This window comes from Chlamydotis macqueenii, chromosome 9, assembly GCF_036417535.1.
Source record: "Chlamydotis macqueenii isolate bChlMac1 chromosome 9, bChlMac1.mat, whole genome shotgun sequence".
Lineage (NCBI taxonomy): Eukaryota > Metazoa > Chordata > Aves > Otidiformes > Otididae > Chlamydotis > Chlamydotis macqueenii.
The window spans coordinates 8168837-8193169 of record NC_141564.1 but is presented as its reverse complement, the minus strand read 5'-3'; the positions used below and the strand labels follow the sequence as shown (position 1 = coordinate 8193169).

Here is a 24333-nt window from a genome sequence, read left to right as displayed (position 1 = left end):
AGGATCAATAGTAGAGAAATCCTGCTGTCTGTCTTCATCAAGCATTTTAGCTGGAAGCTGCTGGAATTCTTAGTCCTGAGTCTGCTGGTCTTCTCTTGAACTTTACATCAACGCTCTCATGAAAAATGAAATCCTTTTTGAGTGGAAGATGGTCAGTATTTCTTATGAAAACCAATCTGTGTAGATCCCCAAAGACAGAACAACTGATATTGAATATTAAAAAGCACTGAATAAAGAAATGGGCAATGGTAAACAAGCAATTCACAATTAGCAGCTTTTTCACACCAGGTGGTGCACACATACATTCTCTTCAGCAATCAACAGACAGCCCCCCGAAAAAACAAGATGTTTTATTGTCTAAAGTGTTGCAATACAACAAATACGTGATCTGTACAAAGGACACAATAGAGCAAGTTTAAATAATACAATCAGGAGAAAGAAGTCCCCATATTCACAGTCCTCGGATAACATCTTCTACCAGAACCTGAACCAACAATTTAAAGATGATTCACTAAAAAAACCCCCAACAAGTTGAAGTTGTTAAAAAATTTAAAGGTCTCCAAAGAGTCTATGAGTGTATTGTCTTACAGCAGAGATCATGGGGTATTCTGTGAAGGGTCACAATGGCATCTTATTGCCCTCAATGCTGATTTTCACTGCATGGGCCGATCTGCTTTTTTTCCTGATATCTGTGAATTTCCGCATCTGTTTGTCCAGTCGACTCACCCCTTTCTTAGAGGTCCCCTGGAACTTAAAAAATAAAACTAATAATTACCACTGAAAAAAAGCAGACGTCCCAGAGGTTCAAGAAAAGCGATGCATGCAAGGTTAAACCTGAAAGAGGGAGCTGATGAAGCCACTGGTTCCAACTGGTTGTGTGAGTATGTCTGTGTGTGGGCACATGTGCACGCATTCTCTCCCCACAAGTGGATAAAATAGTTCCTCCAGTGTATTTATCGCACATATGGAGGCAGTCACACTCACAAACTTCACACAGTAAAGCTTTCACATTACAGAGATTAAGAACAGTGTTAGTTGTTCACACGCTGGCTGAATATACAGTTTGGAATAGTTTTGCATCTATATTGTCTGAATTTCAGTGTCAGAAATCGGATGCACTGTGGGGTCATACATACAGGCTTCCTGTGGGGGGGAAGATTTTTAGATACAAGTACATGGTAATTGAGGTGGACCGAGCTGACATATCCATTCCAAACCACAATTTGTTTTAGAGGTCACTGATTAGTACTTATACAGCAAGAGATTATTGGGAAAAAGGGAGTGTAGGGGGAAGCAAAAGAAATGCCTAAGCTGACCATACAAGTTATTAGAAGAGTTATTGCACTTCATCTCTGTATTTTAACTGCAAATGAAAACCTGAGATGATGCAGAAGTTACTTCGTACAGACTAAATACAGTGATTCTGTAAAGAAATGCCACTAAAGACAAACAGCAAGGACCTTCCAATCCATAGTCATTACTTCCTGGAAAGCAATTTCCCCTAACTAGACAACAGAAACAATAAATGATGGAAACTTCACATATTTAAAGTGTGTGAGAAACAGAGATATCCAGAACATGCTACTTAGTATCTGACAAAAAACATCTATTGAAAACTGAACCTGTTGTTCCCATCACTGAGAAAGGAGCTCCTGACATACTGACTTTAAATAAACTTTATTCCTAAAACTATTCACTATTCATTGAAATTTTATCCGGAATTTCACAGCAATCTTTAAAAAAATAATTTTTTAAAACAAATAAATACAAAGCTTAAACTCAACAGTTATCTACCATTTGTGCTCGCCTCTTCCTGTCACTATTACTTTGTGGCAGCCCTGCTCCCAGACCTGAAATGCAGACTAGAAATTGTCAAAACATTTCCTATGTTGTTCTATGTCATTGTTCTCCCGCCACCCAGATTCACAGTGGGTGATTCACATCCCCCTGGTCTGCAGAGGTCTCATCCTCTACCTCCTGCCAACCATCCCTAAAGTCTCACATCACTCAATTCCTTTAAAGTGTGGGTGTGAAAAACACCTTACTTTGGACCTGTAAAACATCAACCACAGACTGGGATACAGCAACATGAGGGCTAAGAAGTCCTGTGTATATCAGTTCTGCTAAACCTGGAGAACCAATTATGTCAACAGCATTCAAAACCACAGGTGGTGCAAAGCTGTTCTGAAGTACAGGCATTTTCATTTAACACCTGTCATGTGGGTACCCTGAAGCTGCTGAGGCAGGTATCATGGCAGACATTATGTGCTACAGCCTATTTTTTCCTGTACAAGTTCCCTTTTAGGTCACAGTACAGACATGAGAGAAGGGAGGGTTTTCCGAGTTTAAGTTAGGGTGTACACACTCCTTTCCTGTATGTGCAAACTGCCAACAGCTGAAGCACATGCACTGTTCACACCTCCCTTGAGGGATACCTCTCAAACTTGGGGAAGGCAGAGTGTCATGGCTACAGGGGCATCCTGTTGCCTTCAATGCTGAACTTGATGGCCCGATGCACTTTGCTGAGTCGTTTCTGTTCAGCAAACCGTCTCTTGTGTTTTTCCAAGCGACTAATACCTCTCTTAATAGTCCCGGGCTAGAAACAATATCTCAATTAATGCACAGAAGGAGAGATAACAGCAGAAAGTACAGTAATCATTACTTCTTCCATTTACATGTGTTCTACCATGTACTCTGCTTTTAAATTAAACTGTACAACTGTACAAGGTAGATGGATGAACCAAATAAAGCAAGGCAAAGGCCTCTACTGAAGCTGTTAGTGTTTACTGAAACCTCCAAGTATTCCCGATCTTGGATATTATCAGAACACTACAATACAAAAACTGGGAGAGGTATAAAAATATCAGTGACACACTTATTGAATTGCAGCTTTAGTTCAAAATGCTCTGAAATAAGAGGCCTGTAATCAGATTCTCACCCTAGAGAGAAATTCAAGAACAGTTAACATGAAAATCTCTTTCTGGTTAGAGAAGAACAACACCCGAGTGAAAGTATTTGATGAGCTTAAAACAGCCCACTTGACAGCAGAACTTACTGTCTAGTCAAATTAGAAGAGACGCTTAAAAAAAACTACCATACTGTACAGCCATGACAGCAATAAGGTGACAGATTCCCAGGCTTAATCAGAGACCGCTCAGGCACAGAGTCACTAAGCCATCCCTACACGGCAGTGCTTACCCTGGAGGACTCCATCTCCACATTCCACTTTGGCCTGACCACATAGTCCTTGTTGGAGGGCATTGGCACCCTCGCACGGGCACAGAACCCGGGGTCACCGGGCCTAAGAGCCCTGCAGAAAAAAAGATGTCACTGTTAAGAGATAAATCTTATGCAGAATTAAGTACAAGTAATATAGCATGTTCTACCTCTGAAACACACTGCATAACCGTTGCCTCCAAAACCTCAAAACAAATTTCATATTGTTAGTACCATTAAAATACTTTTTTCTAAGAAAAAAAAAATTAACCTACTTTTCCTCTCCAGTTAACACTTTCTCCAGGTCCCTGCGGGGAGTCTGACCACCAGAGCTGGAAGAAAAGTAAAATTTTATAGGCATCCATACACAGAGAAAGATAGTACTTTGAAAAGACAGCCACGTGTCTTTTAAGAGAGAGGTCATAACTTACTATCCTTTTATTTCACTTAATACTTACACACAATTTTGTTCTTCTTGATGGAGTCTTAGAAAGAAAGATTTCATGCTTCTGCCTGCTTTCTCCTACCTGCTCAATCTCCTTCGCTGAGGCATCTGTTCCAAATCTCTCTGTTCCCGCTCTTCTCTTGTCATGCCTTTGTAGTTTGATGTAAGGCCAAAGATGGGTCGAGACCATTCATCTATTAAATAAATAAATAAATAAATAAATATTGGTTAATGAATGCTAGGCCTCCAAAGTTTATCTCCAAACTTGGTGACCAAATACAGCTTTCCTTCTTTCAACCAAACAAAAGATTTTTAAGCTCTTAATATTTCAGGGAAATCCAGCCTTATGGACAGTAAGACATAACATCATCCATAAAGCCTGCTCTTTTAGAATCTCTCTCAGCTCTTAGAATACTTAGTGTCAGGAACTCCTGCACACCACAGGGAATGTTATTTCAGAAATATGCAAAATAGTTCCTAAAGAACATAGCAAGTTTATAATCAGTTTGCAGTTATTCAGGATGGAATGCACTGCACATGAACTACAGCTGTTTAAGTCATCCACGATCTATCTAAAGTCCATGGAATAAGCAGGCTTCTGGCAGCACCTTCCTGTCTTTGTAGCATATACATGAGCTCTGGACAACTATCAAAGAGAGAATCTGGGCAAAATAAATGTCATCCTCTGGTTTAGAACAAGAATGAAAGAAACAGGAAAAGATGCATGCAGAAATTAATGTAACAGCATTTGCTATGAGCTCTACAAACAAAGTGATGAAGTAGCTTAGTGAGATTCCTATATCATACAATTAATTCTTCTACAGACAATAGCAAAAGCCATGCAACAGAAGACTGATGCAGAAATTAAATTATCAGTGAAATCTCACTGACGCAAGGCAAGGGGAGGTTTACATACTGATTAGCTTCCCTGCCATATCCTTGTTAGGTCTTGACTCTTTGGGGTGTTTGTAGAGGTACATCACAGCTCGTCCAATACCACTGTGCTTCAGGGTCTCTTGGCTCACACTGGGCAGCTGCAGGATAAAGGAAAGTCAGAAACCACCAAAACCCACCTTCACAACAAGCTGGAAAAAAATAATGTTCTTCATTGTCCCACTAGGAAATGGTTAAAGTAGCAAACACTAAAATCTAGAAAATCACCTTAACATTCTTGATTTTTATACACAAAATTAAGTTTCCAGAGTTTACTCCAAATGCTCTTTTGCTTGTATTACTCAAGAACTGAGTTACTGCCTTCAACGCATTCACTTTACAAAGATAAAAACTTCGGTGGCAAAAGCATTCAAATAATCAGCTACAAACACCAGAAGTCTACCTTGAGTATGATGGGCTTCCAGGTGCACTGCACACTTTAATATGCCAGAAAAGAGAAGGGACCACCAGAGAGAAAAACTCAGGGATACACAGCAAATGACTCTTCACTAAATCAACAAACACCTCGTCCAATAGGGAACTGCTCACTTTGCACATCAACCTGAAACAAGGGGGCAGGGCCAAATAATCTAAGTTCAGGCAGAACTCTTGCAAATTCTTAGGCAAGGAGAAATATTTCTAGAGCTTCAGTCAATAAAGCCAGATAGTGGTGCTGCAAGAAAAAATTCAGTTCTACTTCTCTATCAAGATGTCGTGGTTTTGTTTAGTAGGGGGGGGCCTAAGGTGGCAGCTTCTGTAGGAAACTGCTAGAAGTCGCTCCCCTTTGTTCAGGGGACTTGGCCAGGCCTAGGGCGGACCCACTGCTGGCCAAGGCCGAGCCGATTGGTAGCAGAATGTCTTGTGATAACGCCTCTGCGATAACGTATTTAAGAATGGGAAAACAGAAAAAAAAAGAGAGAGGAGAGAAGATGTGAAGGAGCTGAGCGGGGGCAGAGGCGCAGAGGGGGAGGCGCAGGCCTCATGGGCCTTGCAGGGCAGCCGACTGGGCCCGACTCAGTCCAGCCCAGCTGCAAGAAGTGGAGAGGAGATGAGAAGTGAATAAGATGTAAAAAGATCCTGAGAGACATCTACCAGCCTGTTGTGAGGAACGGCTGCAGACGCCAAGGTCAGTGAAGAAGGAGGGGGAGGAGTAATGCGACTCCTGGCCAAGATTCCCCTGCAGCCTGTGGTGATGACCATGGTGGAGCAGGTTGTCCCCCTGCAGCCCATGGAGGTCCACGGAGGAGCAGAGATCCACTTGGAGCCTGTGAAGGACCCCATACCGGGGGAGGTGGATGCCTGAAGGCAGCTGTGGCCCGTGGAGGGCCCGCTGGGACAGCTGTTCTGGAGAGACTGCACCCGTGGAAGAGATGACCCACGCCGGAGCAGTTCCACAAAGGACTGTGGCCCATGGGAGGGACCCCACAATGGAGCAGGGGAGGAATGTGAGGAGTTCTTCCCCCAACGATGAAGCAGCGGCATAAAACAACATATGATGAACTGACTGCAACCCCCCATTCCCTCTTCCCCCCTGTGCCGCTCGGGGGGGGAAGGTAGTAGAGATAATGTTAAGCTTGGGAAGAGGGAGGGGTGGGGGGAGGTTATCTTGTTCCCTGTCTCATTATCCTGCTGTTTGTAGTAATAAATGAATAGTTTTCCCCAAGTTGAGTCTGTTTTGCCCGTGACGGTAACTTTAAGGATTTCTCCCCGTCCTTATCTCAAACCTTGAGCCGTTTTTCTTATATCATCTCCCCCTGTTCTCTCGGAGGGTGGGGGGAGCGAGAGAGAGACTGCGTAGTCTGGTCCCGATCGGGGCTGAACTACGACACAAGACTACATCATGCTTATTTTATGAACACAGCAAACACAAACTAAAGTGACTAGTCACAATGTATGAGCTACTGAGAACAAGAGATAAGTGACCAAATAGTTTAGATTTATCAATAATCTAGAAATTTCAAAGCACAAAACTCCCTGAGAGAGGGTAGAGCACTTCATGTCTGTAGTTCACCTGAGACTCTCAGAAATATCTTCCAGACTGCTTCTTGCAGACCCATGTGCTTTCTTGTGAACATGGACAAAATTTTTGTAAAAATAGTTAAGTGCCTGAAGTTCCCTGGGCAAATTTTGTTCAGGTAGACAGCACATCAACAAGATAAGAAAGACCACTAAAATGATGTAACTTTTAAACATCTATTTTGCAGCTGGCTTCCTTCTGTATTTCACTGCATGGTCCACTGGAAGCAGCTACAGTACATTCATCACCAAACATTTCCCTAAAGCATGTGATTGTAAAACCATGGAGAAGCCACGAAACAAATATGGTTAAAAGTCAGTTTCAAACCTCTTGCAGGATCTTCAGAAGCTCCTCTCGTATCTTTAGTGCTGGCAGACTTCGGTCTGGAAGAGGAGAAAGCCACTCTTTGATGGCAGACATAACACCACTATCAATGAACGTTTCTTTGAGGTCCTGCCTAGAAAGTTTAAAGTAAAGACAAGCCAGAAAGTCACATAATACATCAAAAGCTCAAGATGTTCCTTTGGCACAATAGTGCATTTGAGTTTGTTTCATGTAAATTAACAGGTAAAATTAGGTAGAATTTTATGTTTTTGAGGCCACCTAGCTCCAGCACTTACTTGGAAGAAAGAAAAGTGTTTCACTGCATACTCAGTACAACTGTAATGTCATTATGAAATCTACCAAATTCCCAATATTCCCCAAGATTATAATTAACTAGGAGAATGACAACTCACTTCTTAAGATGCATAACTACAGTTGGTAGCAAAGTTAATTTCTTCAGTGCTGGTTTCTTTTGTGTGTTCAGCTGTCGATCCTCCTGTAGGGAGTTGAAGAAGTGCAAGTTAAACAAAACAAGAAATCAGCAACTCTCATGCTTTACAACATATAGAGGGAAAAAGATTAGTCTATTAAACAAGAAGTGCAACTCTGGCAGGATTACACTAACTTTGTATCCTGCTCCATCTTCTTACAGCCCCAAAACACATTATATGATGACTTCTCTTAAAAAAGGGTCCCCATCTTAGTCAATGTTTTCCTTAAAAGCATCACATTAGGAGATGCCCCTAAAATTACATGGTTTTCTACTTCATTATTAAGGTCTACTGCAATAAAGTAGAAGTCTGCAGAGTCCTACATGCTAACTATGCATAGCTAATCTAGAAACTTTGTTAGTAAAAATTCACCTGAACAACAGAAAAATAGCTAAACCAAAACAACGAGAAGTGAGAATATACATATTCATTTCACCTAAAAATCTAACCAGATAACCTGGAGCTTTAAGACGAAGTATGGTGTAATAAACATAAGAGCACACAAATGTCCATCACGTGCTAAAACAAAGTCTGAGTTTCAAAGTGACTACCATCTAAGGCCATAATGTCACTATCTGTTCAGTACTTGGGCTCCCATATAAAAAAATACCCATTACAATCAACAGACTCATGTCTTGCTGTGGTAGTTCCTTTCTACTCATCTTAAGCCACTGAAGGCTCTTTCACACAATGTTTTTTTTATTGGAAGGGAGGAGATTCTTCTAATGCCCTTCTGCCCTTCTTCATGCTCTAGAATGGTTTGACAGGCACATGACAGAGAACTAAAAACACCACAGTACTGGAGCTCAGCTCTTCCTTCTCTCCAGCATTTCAAACCTTACGGCTTCCTTTGAAACATCTGGCAATCTCCTCTTCAAAGACCAATAAAGGTTCATTTATCTCCCAGATCACTATCTCACTCTCCCCTTCCTCCCCAAACACATTATCCTTCTAATCTTGTTCTCAGGAAGATTATATTTGTTCTTGTTATTCGTAAGATTCCTCTTTCTAAAGTTCCCTGTATACTCCCCCCAGCTGGTTTAAGTGAGTTTTGCAGTGCTGTTCATTAACTTGATTGCTACTGCAACAAAACTACAATCACAACAGAAAATACCTCACAGAAGGCAAGACTTCAATAAACCTTGCTCAGTAACATATTTAATATGACTCCTTGAAAAAGGCAATCTGCAAAGGCAGAACTTCCCATAATTCTGTTGCTCTACCATCATTTACCACAGTACTGTCATTAAAAACAGTTTAGAAAAGGGTCCCTCTCAGGAACAACCACCGTAGTACTACACAGGCCAGTAACTATACGATGAAATTAAAACACAGTCCCTTTCTCAGTGTTTGATATACATATCCATGTATTTTATCGAACACGTATTCATCCCTTTTTATAGGACAGTGATCTCAGTTGATTAGTTTACAATGTCAACTTAACTTTAATCTCTAAAATTAATAAATATTTTCTCCAAATTTTAATGGAAGATGTTTTTAATTCATAATAGCCAAATGACATTTAAACAGTTATTTAGATATTGGAAGCTTTCCACAGTCTACAGATTACTCCTCCTGAGTACCACCCAGATTTCTATATTATAGAATGGAACTAGATTTTAAGGGGTCTCTGGGGCCTAGAAAACTCACCTCAGCAGCTTCATTCATCTTCACAATCATAGCACTGACCACATCATCTGCATCACTAATAAAAGTTCCACCATCACGGTTTCGTCTGCGCTTGCCACTCATACTCTTCTTTCGTTGCAGCATCATGTCAAAATCTGACATGAAGTCCATACTGAAATGCAAGAAGAGAGTTTGCTGATGGTCAGAAGAGGGTTGGATCTTACTGTCTTTGTAGGAAAGAATTTTGCATTTCTGTAGTGTAACCTTTCAAAAAATCTCTAATAAACCTATAAGCATTATGTCTCAATGTCCCTATAAGAGAACTAGTTATCCTCAAGTATACAAACTGGGAAACTAGCAAAGGACTTCAGTGTCTCTGAGATGCCCTCAGAAGTCCACAAGACCTTCCTGAAATAGCTAACAACATGCACATATGTAATATCCAGGGTTCAAGGCGTGCTAAAGCTGTCACTGAAGCTAGCAAGGATTTAGCTTTCCTGTACCTGATGCTACTGGAGCAGACAGAAAGGAAACAGGACACATGCCAATGGCAAATCTTATCCCTTACACCAGCAGAGAAACACACCTGTAACTCCAATGCTGAACTGCTAAAAGTAGTGAGATATTTGATTAGATAGTAATTTCACTCAGGTTTTGGTGTGAATCATGAAATACTGTTCTTTGACGCAGCACAGGTAATCTGCTAAGGACTGCCAAGTGATCAAACTGTACAAACTGAGAGACGACCTTCTGTCACAGTTTATGAGAACAAACTTTCTGTCGAAACATAGCCCCTTGCCCTTCTAAACCAAGCAGTCTATTCAGACTTTTGAGGAACCCCTCCTCTAAAATCTTGCATTTGCTATTAACAAAGGAGTACATAACACATTGACTTACTGCTTCCCTCTTTTGATGTTGTCATCAGAGTCTGATTCATCTGCTGTCTCCTTCATGTCTGCATCACCTTTCTCTTCCTCCAAATCTTCCTGGTTAAAACCCTGACAGGTAAAGACAGTGCAAATCAGCGTACAGATTAAGACTGAGCATCTACTCAGACACCTGACACTGACACTCAAAAAGCTTCAGCTAAGTCTGCAGAAGATCTAAAAGAAAGAGGAACAAAACCTTCCTACTCGCACCTCTGACTTTCACATTAATAATTCTCCCAACGGAAGAGTCATAAATGTTATTTAACCCGAAGACCACCTCAGAATGCCCAACAGATACAAAGCTTCCCTCTTGATAAGAGTATATCCTTGAACATGAGTTCAAACCAAACAGTCATTCTGGAGTACCTTCCCATTAAAATTAGATCTAGCAAGTGAACAAGATACATCCATAATAACACTTACTGTAAATTCCTCCTCTTCCTCATCACCAGATTCTCCAAATATATCTGCAATCAGGTTCCTGGGAAGGTAACAGTAACATTTATCTAGTTAGACCACAACAGTGAGAAGTGGACTTTCTGCAAAATTTCTAATGACTGTGTGGAGATTCACCTTTCATTCTGCCACCTACTACTGACCTTCCTCTTCACACCACCAAGGAAGGTGGACAATCATTCTCTGGTTGGGATTCATCCATTCTCCATTCACGATCAGTCTCACTATCTGCAACCCTGAAGGAATTCATATGCCCAGAAGCACTTACTCTTGTTCATTTCCAGATTCACTGTCACTGCCAAACAGATCTTTCTCTTCTTTCTTCTTCCCAGCATTCTCTTTTCTTTCTTCTTCTTCCTCACTATCTGATACAACGTTTTTCTTCCTTTTGTCAGATTTCTCTGAAGCAGCATCACTATCTGATTCTTCAACATCAGAAAGGATTCGTACTTTTTTTGCGGCTGACAACAGAAAAAAGCATTACTACATATCCTAGTAACAAAGGTGAGAACTGGTACTCTCAAAAAAACTGTTCTCTCAATTTTGATTTTGTCAAGAGGGAAGCTGACTAGCCTTCCTACACAAAATCATTGCCATCTCTTAAAAAACATATTCATTCTAAAATCGGTTTTATTCAATCAGTAACAGCTTCCATACACCACATCTATCCATAAAAACTTGTAATTTCAAAATAGACTCTCACCCCTAGTTTATGGGAAAAAAAAACAGAGGAAAAAATTACTAGAGAAATAACAACAAAGCAGAAAAGTTACTAATAATCAACACAACAACAGATGCCAGTATAGAGCAAGATCACTGCAGTCTTCTTTTTTTCTTTTGTTAGACCTACATATTACTCAAAAAATATTACATATACATTCACAGAAATGCAGTTAGAACAACAGCCTCTACAAATGTAGTTGTGCTCTAAAAACAAACTTGCTTTATGGTTTCATATTTATCTTAGATGCTTTCTTCACATAAAAACAAATCATTTAACTCTAACACTTGTCATACCACATTTTTATTTTCACACTACAGTTCCTTACGTGTTTTCTCACTGTCATCCTCACTGTCAGACAGGATAGCTGTTTTCCTCTTCACTGTTTTCTCCTCCTCTCTCTCTTCTTCATCACTGTCCGATATTTTTCGTCTCTTAGGAGGCTCCTCTTCACTGTCAGAGCCCTGAAATCCTTCCCTTACATGTTCATTATCTGAATGATGAGAATCATTTTGCATCTGCTCCTTCCTGTCCTCCCCATCGCTATCCCCAGATTCTATTTCTTGTTTGTGTCTGGAAGCATCCTCGCTCTCCGAGTCACTAGCCGGCTGTTTGCGGAGTTCGTCGCTCTCTGAGTCACTGGCCGGTTGTTTGTGGAGCTCCTCGCTCTCTGAGTCACTGGCTGGCTGCTTGTGGAGCTCCTCACTCTCCGAGTCACTGGCTGGCTGCTTGTGTGATTCCTCATTTTCAAAGTCACTACTGCGATCCCTGTGAGGCTCTCCATTTTCAGAATCACTTGCTTGATGATTTAAGGCATCTTCATTTTCAGAGTCACTTAATTGCCGATTTGGATGGTCCTCCGTATCAGAATCACTGTCTTTCCCTCCATGAGTTGCTTCATTGTCTGAATCACTTACATTGTGATTTGGAGGCTCCTCATTATCTGAGTCACTGTCTTTTTGCCTTGGGATATCTTCATTTTCAGAGTCTGTCATATGAGGCTCTCCCATTTGCCCATCATCATCTCCATCACTGTGTTCATTCTGAAAGGGAGAAATAATCTCAGGCAACAAAGAAAAAAAAAAAAAACCAAACTTTAAAAGGAAACAAAAAAAAAAAATGTTCTGAATTTTCACTTGTCCTTCCTCCAATTTGATTACCCAAGGTACTGAAAACTGAAATACTTTCTATAAAAATAATTATTAGACAATTTGCACCAAAGGACTATCAAATACTTCAGACCAAGAAAAATATTAAGAGATCAATCGAAGCCTGTCCACCCTGCAGCTCAATCATATTTTGGAAATAGTAAGAGAATTTTTAAACATTCAAATAAACACATCTAAGAATGGTCCAGTTCCTCAAGGGTAAATGCTCAGTGCTTCTATTCAAAAAAGTCTGGCCTTCAAAGTGGTTTAGTCCAAATCCCGAGTAACAAGGCAAGAAACTGTATCTTGCACTTGTCATTTTCTTTTTCTTAAGATCTCAAACTGGTGGTTTTTGTATGAAATAAATTTACTGAAACACTACATGTATTACCTTCCAAGTGAAGCTCAAAAAAGCTTATGACCTTTCCCTAGGAAACTTAATTTAATAACATGTCAAGACCAAAAGCCTACCAAAAACCAGGAATAAAGTCTTAGTCAGACCTTTCAGAGTATTATTGTTAATAAGTTTCTTGTTTCAACGTGTAAGAATGTAAGAACAGATTCAACGCTTGTCTCCCTTAAGCTATAGCTCCCATGCCTATCCACACACCTGAGATAACCTATGCATAAACACACCTATCTTAAAACTTCAGCATTGAAATGCAATCCTTTAGGGTTTTTTTCTACACAGCAAAAAATACGGAGACACATACTCAATTTTTGGAAAAAGCTTTCACAAGTCACCTGTTAATGTCATTACTGACATCATCTTGGTTTATCTTTCCTACAACATCTAATTTTTACTTCGGAAAAAAACCCCTCAATTGCATTTACCTGAGAAAACAAAATTAAACTCTTGAACATTCATTTCATGAACTCAGTACGCTCCTCAGTCACAATAATCCCATTTGCAACTGAAAAGAACAATACTGGAAAAGGAACTTATTTCCTACATACTCAACTCCACTCTTCAGTCAGGCTTTCCTCAGGGGTAATTTTGTCTTTCTCAGCTATACACTCCTTCCACTAGCATATCTGCAAACTCAGTATGTATTGTCCTACAGATACCTATGTGTCCTGGAGCCTCCAAATCTTTTTTGTCAGCAACTTAATCTCCTTGGAAAGACATGTTTTCTATCTATTTTGTATGGTTATCCTACTTCCACATTCAGAGTCCTACACAATAATGCAAGCATGTACACCCTACACCTACAACAAACACCACCATTAATCTTTAAACTGTATGATTAAGAAGGAATTTTAAATAAAATCAACCTTTTAATTGCTTTCAGGAACTACTTCCTCCAGAATTATACTAAGTGGTAAATAACACCTCTTTTTAAGATATTGGACCTTATGTATTTATTCCTTTGGCTACCACTCGATAAAACAAAAACTTCTAAATTACTGCATAATCACTAACAGAAAGTTACTGCACTACGCAAAAAAACCCAAGAATATAGAATTTTAAAACATGCACTTCAAATACAACTTCACTACTTCCATGTTACTTAATGCCACCTAGAAAACAGCTGCTGTGACAATCTGAGTAGTCTTCTCTCTACTGCTTGTCTGTGTCTCTACAACAATGCTAGTCTTTTGAATCACAGAATGCTTATTTTCCTACCATTTAATTTTTGGTGTTTTTTTTCTGTCTTCTCTTGATTTCAGATGGCTAATGCTGAATAGGTGCCGATAACTGTGGCAGCAGTAATAAGGGATTTTGCTAAATCAAACCAAGGAAAACACCACAAATAGTTCTGTTTAAACTATTAGGCTCATCACCTTCCAGACTGCCAGTCTAGAAACCTGCTTTGGCGAACAAGTAAACAAAACTAAAAAACAACTGGAATCCATAACAATTCTTAAATGTTCCTAAGGTTGGAAGTGCGGCTGCAGGTTATACAATCACAGAATAGTTTGGGTTGGAAGGGACCTTCAGAGGTCATCTAGTCCAACCCCCGTGCAAGGGGCAGGGACATATTTGACTAGATCAGGTTGCTCACGGCCTCATCCAACCTATATCCATCTATTCAGAATATACTACTAAATTGCACAGAACTTCCTATGCAAAATACTTGGTACATAGTCATTACAATTATACACCATTATTACTGAAGCACTTTACAATATATTGAATCTCTAATCTGTTACTGCAGACTGACAATCACTCTTGAGAATGAAGATGTTTGGGGACGAGGAGCAGATATGAATCCTAATTAGCTCACACTGTGATTATATAGTGGTCTTGCACCACAGAATCCTAGTGACTACAGCAGCTGAACTCTACTGTGATATAATCAACTACCTACAGAAGAATCACTTAGATAATACAGGTGCCCCTACACAGACTGGGCAGACAGGCACAGTCTGCTCTAGTCCTGAGTCTGGAAAGCCCAACCAGAACTAACCCAAAAAGCACACAGTTATATTAGTCAAGTCAGTAAGTTCCGCAGAGAGGTGATACACACTATCTCAGACTCAGCACATTAACATAACTGTGCATCTTCTAAAGCAGGGCTGAGATAGAGCTGACTTGCTCAGAGCCCACACAGAACAGACAGGCCCTGTCCACAGCCATCAGTGCAAAGATCTTCTGAATACAATTAATGAAACTGTGAATGTTTTGGAATATACTTGATATAAAAAGTGCAGGCAACTTTACAGTAAGAAGACTAAACTGTTTAGGATACTCTCCCCTCCCTCCACCCCCCCCCCTTTTTTTTTTTACTAGTTCGTCTCTAAAAAGATGTTTTCAAAGAAATCAATATGTAATTTTGGAGGCTTTTGTTTTTCCTTTTCCAAATACTTAATTAAAATAAAAGATCAGACATCCTCAAAAACAAGTAGGTCTCAGGTAATTGCTACTTCATTTTTTTCTAATTCCTTTGCTTTCTTTTCTTCCTCCTCTTTATCTATAAACATTTTAATTGAGATGTCCTTAATTTTTTTAATGAAAGAATTCTATAACATGAGGCTTTAGTACAGTATAAAATAAGGAATACATCAAAATCAAATTTACAGTGTTATTCTTCCATAAAAATTTCAGTTATCAAGTAGTTTATGGGATCAACATGCAGCCAGTTCTAAGAGGTACTACTTTGATAATTTAGTAAATTCAACAAAATTGACCCATCCACTACAATCTCATTAATTACAATTGTTAAACTAAGGCATACATAACCATCATATGCAGAACAGCAAGTTTCTCTTTTTTCAGAAATGTAAGATATTTCTGTATGTTAACAGTCACAGCCAAACCATAACTTAATTCATGAAGACAACAGCGACTTGGTGAAAGTGTAAGAATCTAAGTCATTAAATATTTCCATATGAGCCTGATTTGTACAAACACTGTAAACATGATTTCATATTCATTACTGTACTAAAACTATGTGTTATCTAATTCTATTTGTCTAAAGCAGAACCGGTAAGGACATCAAGGAGAACATTTATAGATAAAGTGGGACTGGGGGAAGGAAAGTCAGAAAAGAATTGTGGAAAAGAAAAACCCACATACCTGAGACCTACATAAGTAATTCCTCAGGATTCCCCTTTTCTTTAAAGTTAAGAACCTGAAAAAAAAGTTCGAAAGTTTAACACCTCAGCTCTTTACATCTGAGTTCTAAATTAGAGACGAAATAGTAATTAAATAGACTTAACTGATTAGGCTGTCTCAAAGGTTTTAGTACCTTTGAGTGTCATTCCTCCCACATATTCCTGAAGATGAAGGAAATAAGAGGATAAGAGAATATTTAGGGTAAATAATATGATAAATCACTGAAAGCTACTCCTTTCAGAGACAGCTGCTCCACAGTATTGCATTTTGAATTTGATGTAAGAAAAACTAAGAATGTAAGACTTCATAACAAAACAAAATACTCAAATAAAAAAATACCCAAATGTTTATGATCTAAATTGAATCAAATAAAGCACGGAGGCTTGAAGGTTTGCACTTACTATTGGACAGAAAGGTGGTTTAGGTTTTTTTTTTCTTTAGGTTTTTGTTTTTAATGGACTTCCTGAAGTATTTTATCTACAGAGGAATATTCCAACAGCCATCATGGAACAAAGCCCTTAAAATAATGCAGGCACATGAAGAGGATCAGTTAACAATGATAACAGGTCCTAGTACTTTCTGGTTATTTAAATCTGAAAAAGACATGCTGAAGATGGAAGTAATAGTCAACTACCTGTTCTTTAGGTCAGATTTCCAACTACTTTGCCAAAGTAAGTAAAATTACAGTCCTACAAGTGTACAGAAGAGTAAGAACAAATGATCAAGTTCTCATAAACAGCAGAATAAGCTTAATATTATTGTAGCAGCAACATGACTCTCCATGCACTCATCACCGTTTTTTTTTTCATTAAAACAGAAGTACTAAATGCCTTTGACAGTTATTTCTCCCATGCATACTCTCTGCAACACTGAAATACTGATTGTCACAATAAGAGATGCTGCCTCGCACCAAATCAATTTCTTCCATATCAACACCTTTTAAAAAAAGAAATTCCAAATCTGCTTTACACCCAAATTCAGATACACAGGAAGAACTTTCCCTTTATGCAAATATAAAATCTTCATCTACTTTTTAACTCTGAGGGAAGTACAAATTCATTAAAGTGTTCTAGGAAAACAAAATATTGCCAGTTATACAACAGCAGAGCTGACCCTTTTGACACATCACCCTGCTACAATATATCACATCATGCATTTTAAGCAATTTTAAAAATGTATAACCACTGAAAATCCAGTCAGAGTCAATCCTGATCTTTGCATAAAATGCAACAAAATATGCAGAACAGAACAAAATGGCTTTGATTACACTTTTTAGGAGTATCAAAAAGTGCTCCATAACTTATCTTTGCTGGTAGAAGATACAAGTTCACACGCCAAAATTATTCCTTCCTAGTAAGAACTGATGTAATTCTATTTCAAATCACCAAAAAAATCCTCAAAGTTGATATTAACTCCAAAACTGTCCTAGAAATCTAAAGGGAACTTTCACTTTTATCAGAATCTCTTTTCAACCAAAACAGTCAATCCACAAGTTAAGTGCCTCTCCCCCAGCTACAACCCTGGATCAAAGCATTACCAGCCTCTTCATGGTGTAGGCTTCTCAAAGCAAGAATCTCTTCAGAGGAAGAACAGATTCCATTTAGGAACCTAAACCTGTTCCTGCTCCACATGGAGACCTTCTCCATTGTGAATGACAAGGTGAAAAACACAGCACAAGATAGACTTGAGAGTCAATGCTTGCATCAGAGAGGAAAGATGGAAGATCGGAGAGCATTTATCCTTTGGTAAGGAAATCTATACCTCCAAAATGTGTGGTTTTACATTACCATGCAGAACTTGAGGTAAAATTCCAAATCTCTCATAAACCATTGGTTATAATTTTTTAAAAAAAGTTAATCTTCTTGCAATTGAGTATAACAATACTAAACTTCTTCTAGTACAAAACAGTGAATGCTAGTATAACAATTAAGAAGAAAAATAAAAGACCCTATCCTGCGTATTGGTCAAGAATTTATCTGACACACTTATTTCTGGAAGTAAAGTTTTGCCAGACAGGACCCTAAAGAACAACTGAATAAACAAGTAAGTCCCAGTTAAGAGAAAATGTTTCTTTAAACAACAAGAACAAAAAAATCAATTTATAGAAGAGTAATCTTTATCTAAAGTTCCAGTAGTACCTCTGAATGGTGCCCTACACTTCCATTCTCAGATCCAGAATGCTGCTCATTTCCTTCATCTTCAACATCAGATCCTGAATCTCGTTCATCTTGCACTGGAGTAGCTCCACCATCATCTACTCCAAAGTTAAGAAAAGAAAAGTAAAACTCAGTGACATCTCCCAGTGTTTAAAAGAGCACTGACAGTTAAAATCAACAGGGACCCGGGCAGTGCTACAACGAGACTCTCCTTCTAATAGACCACAGAAAAACAGCGGGTACCTACTGCGAAGTTTCGTAACAGAAACAAACCCACCACAGATCACCCCCAAAGAGATCACGAGATTACTTATAACATGCATGCAAGCAGTGACTGATACACTAATCCAAACACCGAACTAATAACGATGAGGAGGCCGCAGCTGTGCTGGGATCACGCCAGCGGACCGGCCCGGCCCGGCTCCGCCGATATCACCCCAGACACCCACGGAGCTGGCTGCCGACCACCGCCGGTGCGGAGGCGGCTCGGCCCGGCCCCACGCACCCTCCGTGGAACGGCCGCCGAGCCGGGGTGACGGGCACGACCCCGCCGCCGAAAGGCCCCGGAAGCGGCCGCCGGGCGGACGGAGCAGGGCGATCCCCGCCGTGCCCAGCACCCTCCCTCGCAGGGCCCGGCGCCCCGGGCGTCCCTCCCGCAGAAGACGCTCCCGCGCCGCTACCTGACTGGTCCCCGCCGTAGTACTCGTTCTCCATGGCGGGCCGCCGGCCCCGCCTCCCCGCCGAGACCCCGAGGGCTGGCGGCGAGGCGAAGCCCTCAGCGCACCGCTCGCCGCTAAGATCCTCCACCTCCACCCGCCGCCACTTGCTTCGCACAGGCCCAAAATGGCGCCTCCCCTCCGAACGGCCGGCAACCGCCCCTGCGCATGCGCTACGAACGGCCGCCCCCTTCCCCCGCGCGCCCCTGGAGGGCGACGGCTCTCGCGAGGCTTGAGGAAGGAGCCGCCGCCAGGGGGCGCCGCGGGGTGGGGCGGCACAGCGGGCGTTACGGCGCCGCGCCCGGCGGTTGAGGCCGGTTGCGACAGTTAGGTATTCGGGGAAGGCGGGCTGAGGCGTTACTGACGGGAGGCGGTTTGCAGCGTCTGCTTTGACCGCAACGAACTAGAAAACTTTTTTTTCCCCCATTCTCTCTCCCTAAACATGTCTTTGTATCTTTTTTTCTAGAAAATAGTTTGATTTTAGCTTCATAACTGATGTACTGGGGAAACGGAAGGAGCCTTTGTGAAAAAAGGCTATTTTGAGCCCTTGCGTCAACATGGGGAATGAACAGCTGTACAGCAGTGTAAAATGGTTGTTATTTTAATAAAGTGGTTTCCTTGCACGAGCCGTGTGGGAACTTACAAGAGACTAAACCCCGGAGAGTGTGAGAACTGCTTAAGCCCACGGCCCTGACCTACACGGGAGGGACCCAGCGTCTGCCTTCAGCGGGGCCAAGGCATGTCTGGTAAAAACGCTGTCTGTACTGATAAAGGACAGGAGATCAAACGCTCCATCCACTGCCTTGAATAGAAAAGATTTTACCATTTAAGTAACAGGTATCTGCTCCCTGCAAATCGAGTGTGCAAGAATTAATGTGAATCTGTACAAGAAGGCAGCAGAGTGAAACCAGGGTTCAGGCACGGGTACACATGCAGGCTCTGGATGCTGCAATTGGAGCCAACAGTTTTTGTGATGCTGCTGGACAAAGAGAAGACCTGCGGCTAGCAGGGAATCTGAGGACTAGTTGTCTCAACAAGTTTAGGTCTGACTGTCCTAGCTGAAGCTGCGGTTCAATCTAGTTCATGTGTGGGTGGTTCCTCCAGATTTAGCCTTCAGAATCAACTGAAAGCTAGCCCTGAACTCCTCTGTAATGGCTGAATTCTGGAGTAAACACAGGGGCAGAACAATCCCTCCCTTTTTCGGGAATTGTTGTGTTCTGTTTTAGTAATCTCTATCCCCTGAGCAGTTGAATTATTCAATTATTTGACACGCCTACGATATGTCAGTAGAGGATTACTAGGGATTACTTCTACCATTGATGCGTCATTTTAAAATGGAAAGCCTAATAAATGCATACAGTGCTGGTCTCCTTGTTCTGTGGCAAACAAAACATCTTAATTTAGAAAATTAAGGGTAAGGCTAATGTGTGACAAATAGAAAACCATTGAGGTGGTGTCATTTGGGATATTTCTAAACAAGAGTGATTGTTATAATCCTACATGCTACGGTCTAGTTCAGGGACATAAAAAATTAGTAAGTTGAGAACTCTGGGCAAAATCAGTCATTATTTCTTCTGTGCTAGAGGCACTTTAGAGTGGATGGCAGAGAGGTTAAGCCATTAGTAACTAACACACTCCAGCAGCAAGCACAGTTGCAATGCAGGGAGTTCAGTATACCATGTTAAATACAGCTGAACTCTCTAAATTGATTGTTTAACTTAGAAGGAGAAATTGGCAGTGGCGTCAGATGTAGTTCCTGGGTACAATCCTATATTCCTAGCAAACATGCAAAACCCTCTTTTTTTTTTCCCCTGAAAGCAGCATACATAAAACATACAGATAATGTCTCTTTGTTTACAGCTCTATACGTCTTTTCCAGATAGCCCCAAAGGTCCCGTAGCCATCCTCAGGACCACATTCTTGATGGTACCACATCCTTTTTTCCTGCTCCTTTATTACTTTTACTACTTTTAGCTCTTTGCAATGTGTGGTTTCACTTTTATCTTCCCTGGAAGGAGCAGGCACATGTGCCAATATGTGATGGGAGGCTCCTCTTGTTTCACTTATCTGACTTCCATAAAGAAATTTAATGGCTTTTTACAACTGACTAAATAGGAGGCAGTATGACAACTTTAATGTGACTCATTACAACACAACAAATAAAGTTCTCTGCAAACAAAGCACTAAGGTATGAAATAACAAGTTGAGAGTAATGTAACAGAAAATAATGGACATGGGGAAACATAAATAGAAATTTTTTTAAAAAGAGACTGAATAACGTGTACCAAGGTACCTGGAAATTGTACCAAGGTGCCTAGAAAACACAGAAGTCTACCACATACTAAAGTTCCAAGGAGGAGTATGATGGTAGCCTTCCTTGGAAATTAGTAATTTATAAAAATGTTCTGCCAGTGATGGCAAGCCACTGTCCCAAATTCCAGCTGCACTGAGGCTGCATTGATGAGAGAATAGAGAATTTCTGCATTTACTGAAAGTGGAAGAAGGCATAGAGGCTCCTTCCTAACAGTTATGAATTCCCATCTTTCTGAAACGAAACCCCCTAACCCCAAGCCTAGTGTTGTGACACACCACACAGGAGAGGGTGCACCTGTGTCCTAACAACCTCACTTCAGCAATGCCAAATAATTGGGCATCAGTTCTGACAGCTATTCTGCAGGTAACGTGTGTGTGTGCACCAGCATGCACGCTTATGTACACGTCTTTGTCCCTCATGAGCCAGAACTTGGCACTTACTGGCCTGTAATATACTCTTGTAATACTGTCTTGGCTGCATCCCAAAAGGAAGGATGGAGTGACACTCAGACCATAATGGGATTGCACAGTGGGGGAGAATGACCTGCCTTCTAGCAAGCAGAGTAAGCAGCGCCCACTTGGTGTGTGTGAAGGTGTGCAATGACACAGATCCCAGAGCCCCATCAGTCTGCCTCTCTGTACAACATTATGAACGAGCTGGAATGAAAGAAGCCTTTCCCTGAGGGACAGAATGCGCAAGACGACCAAAGGATGCACTTGGAAATCCTTTACTGGTATGTACTTCTTATTTAGTTTGCTTTCTTCCCTGCAGTATGCCTTTCAGAGTTAACTGACATCAGTGACTTAAAGCTACAAATCTGCTTAGATGAAGGGAAGGAGGAAAGGAAGTAGAGTAGACAGGAGGGCTTCTGAATGAACAGTTTAAATTGCAAATTTTTATGTCCAGTCCACCTCCCTTCAGAAACCTCAGAAAAAAAAAAAACACAACTAATTTAATGTGAAATGATGCTTGGCATCTAGGACTCGGTGATACAGAAATGACAAGGCCGCTTTGATTTATCTGGAGAGGAAATGTGAGAGGTAGTGCCATACGCAAATTAAACCCTTTGATCCTGACATCAATCTCTTAATTAGGAAGCTGTCAGGAAGAGGCAGTTTTGTTAACACATATCTATCTGGACAGACATATTGCTCTGAACAACAGCAGGATTAAATTCACCAGGGATTATCCAATTTTAACTTGTTGCATTTCTCAGTGCCTTATTCATCAATGTAGACCATACTACAAACTACCCCTAATTACAACTACAAATGTGTCTCTGCCCTGCACAGTCCCTCACCAAACTCTATCTTTAGTAGTAAACAGAGTTGCTCACTCCTGGCAAGCTCCGGTCTATTCTCGTTTGCACAGCTCAGTGACTTCCAAACCTGAGCTCCCCCTATTCACTCACAGGCACTTCTCTGAAGAAGCCTTTAGCAAGCCACCTAATCTCATCTCTCATTAGGTATATGTGCTTTACAAAGCATCTAGGCTGCTTCTGTTTGGTATATCGAGTATCTACTCCTTCAGCTTGTTTTTTGACTCTTGAGTATGTCTAGACTCAACTGTGGAAATTCATCTCCTTTCCAATATGTATTTCAGCTGTACAAAATGTTGTGATTTTCTTTGAAACTACTTTCAGTTTTGTATATTTCCATCTCATGCAGTTTATATACTGTAGTAGGACAGAAGTACTGTATTTCTCTCTGAAATAGCACCCCCACTGTATCTTGGTCACAAGTGTTAAAAATATATATATTTTAGAATGAGATTTTCTAGCCCAAAAGACACTCCATTTGAAATTTCAGTAGGTATGTTTCATTTGCTCAAGGAATATGCATGACACTTTTCCCCCTCCAGTCTAATTACATAAAAAGCTTTTGGTTTAGATATCTGCCTTGGTAGTATAAAGGTCTGTACTTTGATTTATTTGCCAATATTTGACCTTCATCTAATAAAATCAGTACTTGAAATTTTGTTAATCACATACACCATATAGATTTCTTTTAAAAACTGTTTTATCAGAAATAAGTCTGCTAGAGAACTACTTTGAGGCAAAGTCCTTGAGTAAGAATGATTTGCACAGTTAGAAACTTTAAGAAAGCTCTCCTTTCTGCCTTGTGGTTTCCTGCCTCTAAAAGTCTCTGAGCCCTGAAGGGCCTATGCCCTATTTCTGCACCTGTATCTTCATTTCTGCTATAAAACTTAAACAAAAACCTCAGGTAAGAAGGCTAATATTAAAACACAAATGTGTAATGTGGATAAATATACACTACCCTCAACTATTTATTGCTGTGCTTGAATGCTTACCTCTTATTCGGATATGGAACTACAGCAGGAGCCACAAGAATCTGTCTCTGACACAGAGGCTTTTTGTTGTCTTTCCCATCATACAGTGCAGCTATATTGAACCTAGGAAACAAAAAAAGTAAGAATTAAGGTATTAATTCTAGCACATGTTCACAATTATCCATATTTTCATTTGCATGTTTAATAAAGGGCATACAAAGTAGTGCATAGTGGGTCAAGCCACCTGTTGTGTACAGTGCCCTGGAGGAAGGTTATACAGTTGGGTTAAGGTAGATGGAAAAAATCTCATCCTCGCTGTTAGGCTTGAAATGTCCCTGACTCCTAGGTCCTTGCTCTGGCTGGAGAAACCCTGTATCTGCCTCTCTACAGGTATACTACACTTCTGTTTCTTTCCCATACATCACGTCGAGTGCTGGGATGTAACAGGATATGCAAGAAGGACACGGGATTACAGAGAGTACACGTGGAGCGATCAAAAAAAGGGAAGCTCTTGGCCATCCTGTCCTAATTTGGGAAGAGAGGAGTGAGCAGATAGGGAGCATGTACCTAAATGCTGGAACAGACGGATGGAGTGTTTGTTGAGAGATAAATGAATGATAACAAACCAGGAAGTTTTGTCCCTTTATAGGTGTGTGTGTTCAGATAAGTATCATGAGTTTATTTTGCTTTGAGCTCTAGGGACTGTCAAACTCAGCCCACACAGGCATAGACTGATGGGCATTTTCTGACCCTGCAGAAAGAGCTGTGCAAAACCAAGAGGAGAGATGAGGGTCTGATTTTCCTCTTATCTAACAGAGCAACTCTGTTAGAGAGAACCCCAGCGAAGTCAGTGGTGTTGGAGCAGCATAAGACCAGATGCTAAAGGGTTTTCTTCTGGCAATGCTTTCCAGCATTCTGAAAGGATTCAGGCCCAGTGGAGAGACTGAAGTTTAAGGTTCACCCAGGCAAGAATTAGTCTTCCTGCTTACT

At 40.7% G+C, this 24333-nt stretch overlaps 1 protein-coding gene across 3 annotated transcripts; it reads right to left on the bottom strand.

The window, feature by feature from the left end:
- Positions 1-331: 331 nt before the first annotated feature.
- Positions 332-18884, bottom strand: IWS1 (interacts with SUPT6H, CTD assembly factor 1). Of its 3 annotated transcripts, XM_086754674.1 has the most exons (15): positions 18705-18884; positions 18007-18122; positions 11490-12204; positions 10709-10901; positions 10408-10465; positions 9953-10053; positions 9077-9227; positions 7349-7431; positions 6939-7068; positions 4578-4695; positions 3744-3855; positions 3492-3548; positions 3199-3310; positions 2436-2596; positions 612-750 (listed from the first exon to the last, which is right to left on the bottom strand). In XM_086754674.1, exons 1-14 carry the CDS (start codon positions 18736-18738, stop codon positions 2468-2470), a joined length of 2109 nt encoding a protein of 702 aa, XP_086610800.1. In that variant the 5' UTR covers positions 18739-18884; the 3' UTR covers positions 612-750; positions 2436-2467. The 3 variants fall into 3 exon arrangements, with proteins under 3 accessions (XP_086610799.1, XP_086610802.1, XP_086610800.1); XM_086754673.1 differs by lacking the exon at positions 2436-2596 and having other exon boundaries at positions 332-750; XM_086754676.1 differs by lacking the exons at positions 2436-2596; positions 18007-18122; positions 18705-18884 and adding exons at positions 15830-15884; positions 15973-16023 and having other exon boundaries at positions 332-750.
- Positions 18885-24333: the final 5449 nt, after the last annotated feature.

What these genes read in the sequence shown, in the direction of transcription:
- IWS1 (XM_086754673.1), bottom strand. Translation starts at nt 18,738, where the DNA reads ATGGAGAACGAGTACTACGGCGGGGACCAGTCAG. An exon ending in AGGAAGAGGAGGAATTTACA is followed by an intron (nt 10,054 to 10,407) that starts GTAAGTGTTATT and finishes TTTACCTGTCAG; the next exon opens with GGTTTTAACCAGGAAGATTT. An exon ending in TTCTGAAGATCCTGCAAGAG is followed by an intron (nt 4,696 to 6,938) that starts GTTTGAAACTGA and finishes TTTATCCTGCAG; the next exon opens with CTGCCCAGTGTGAGCCAAGA.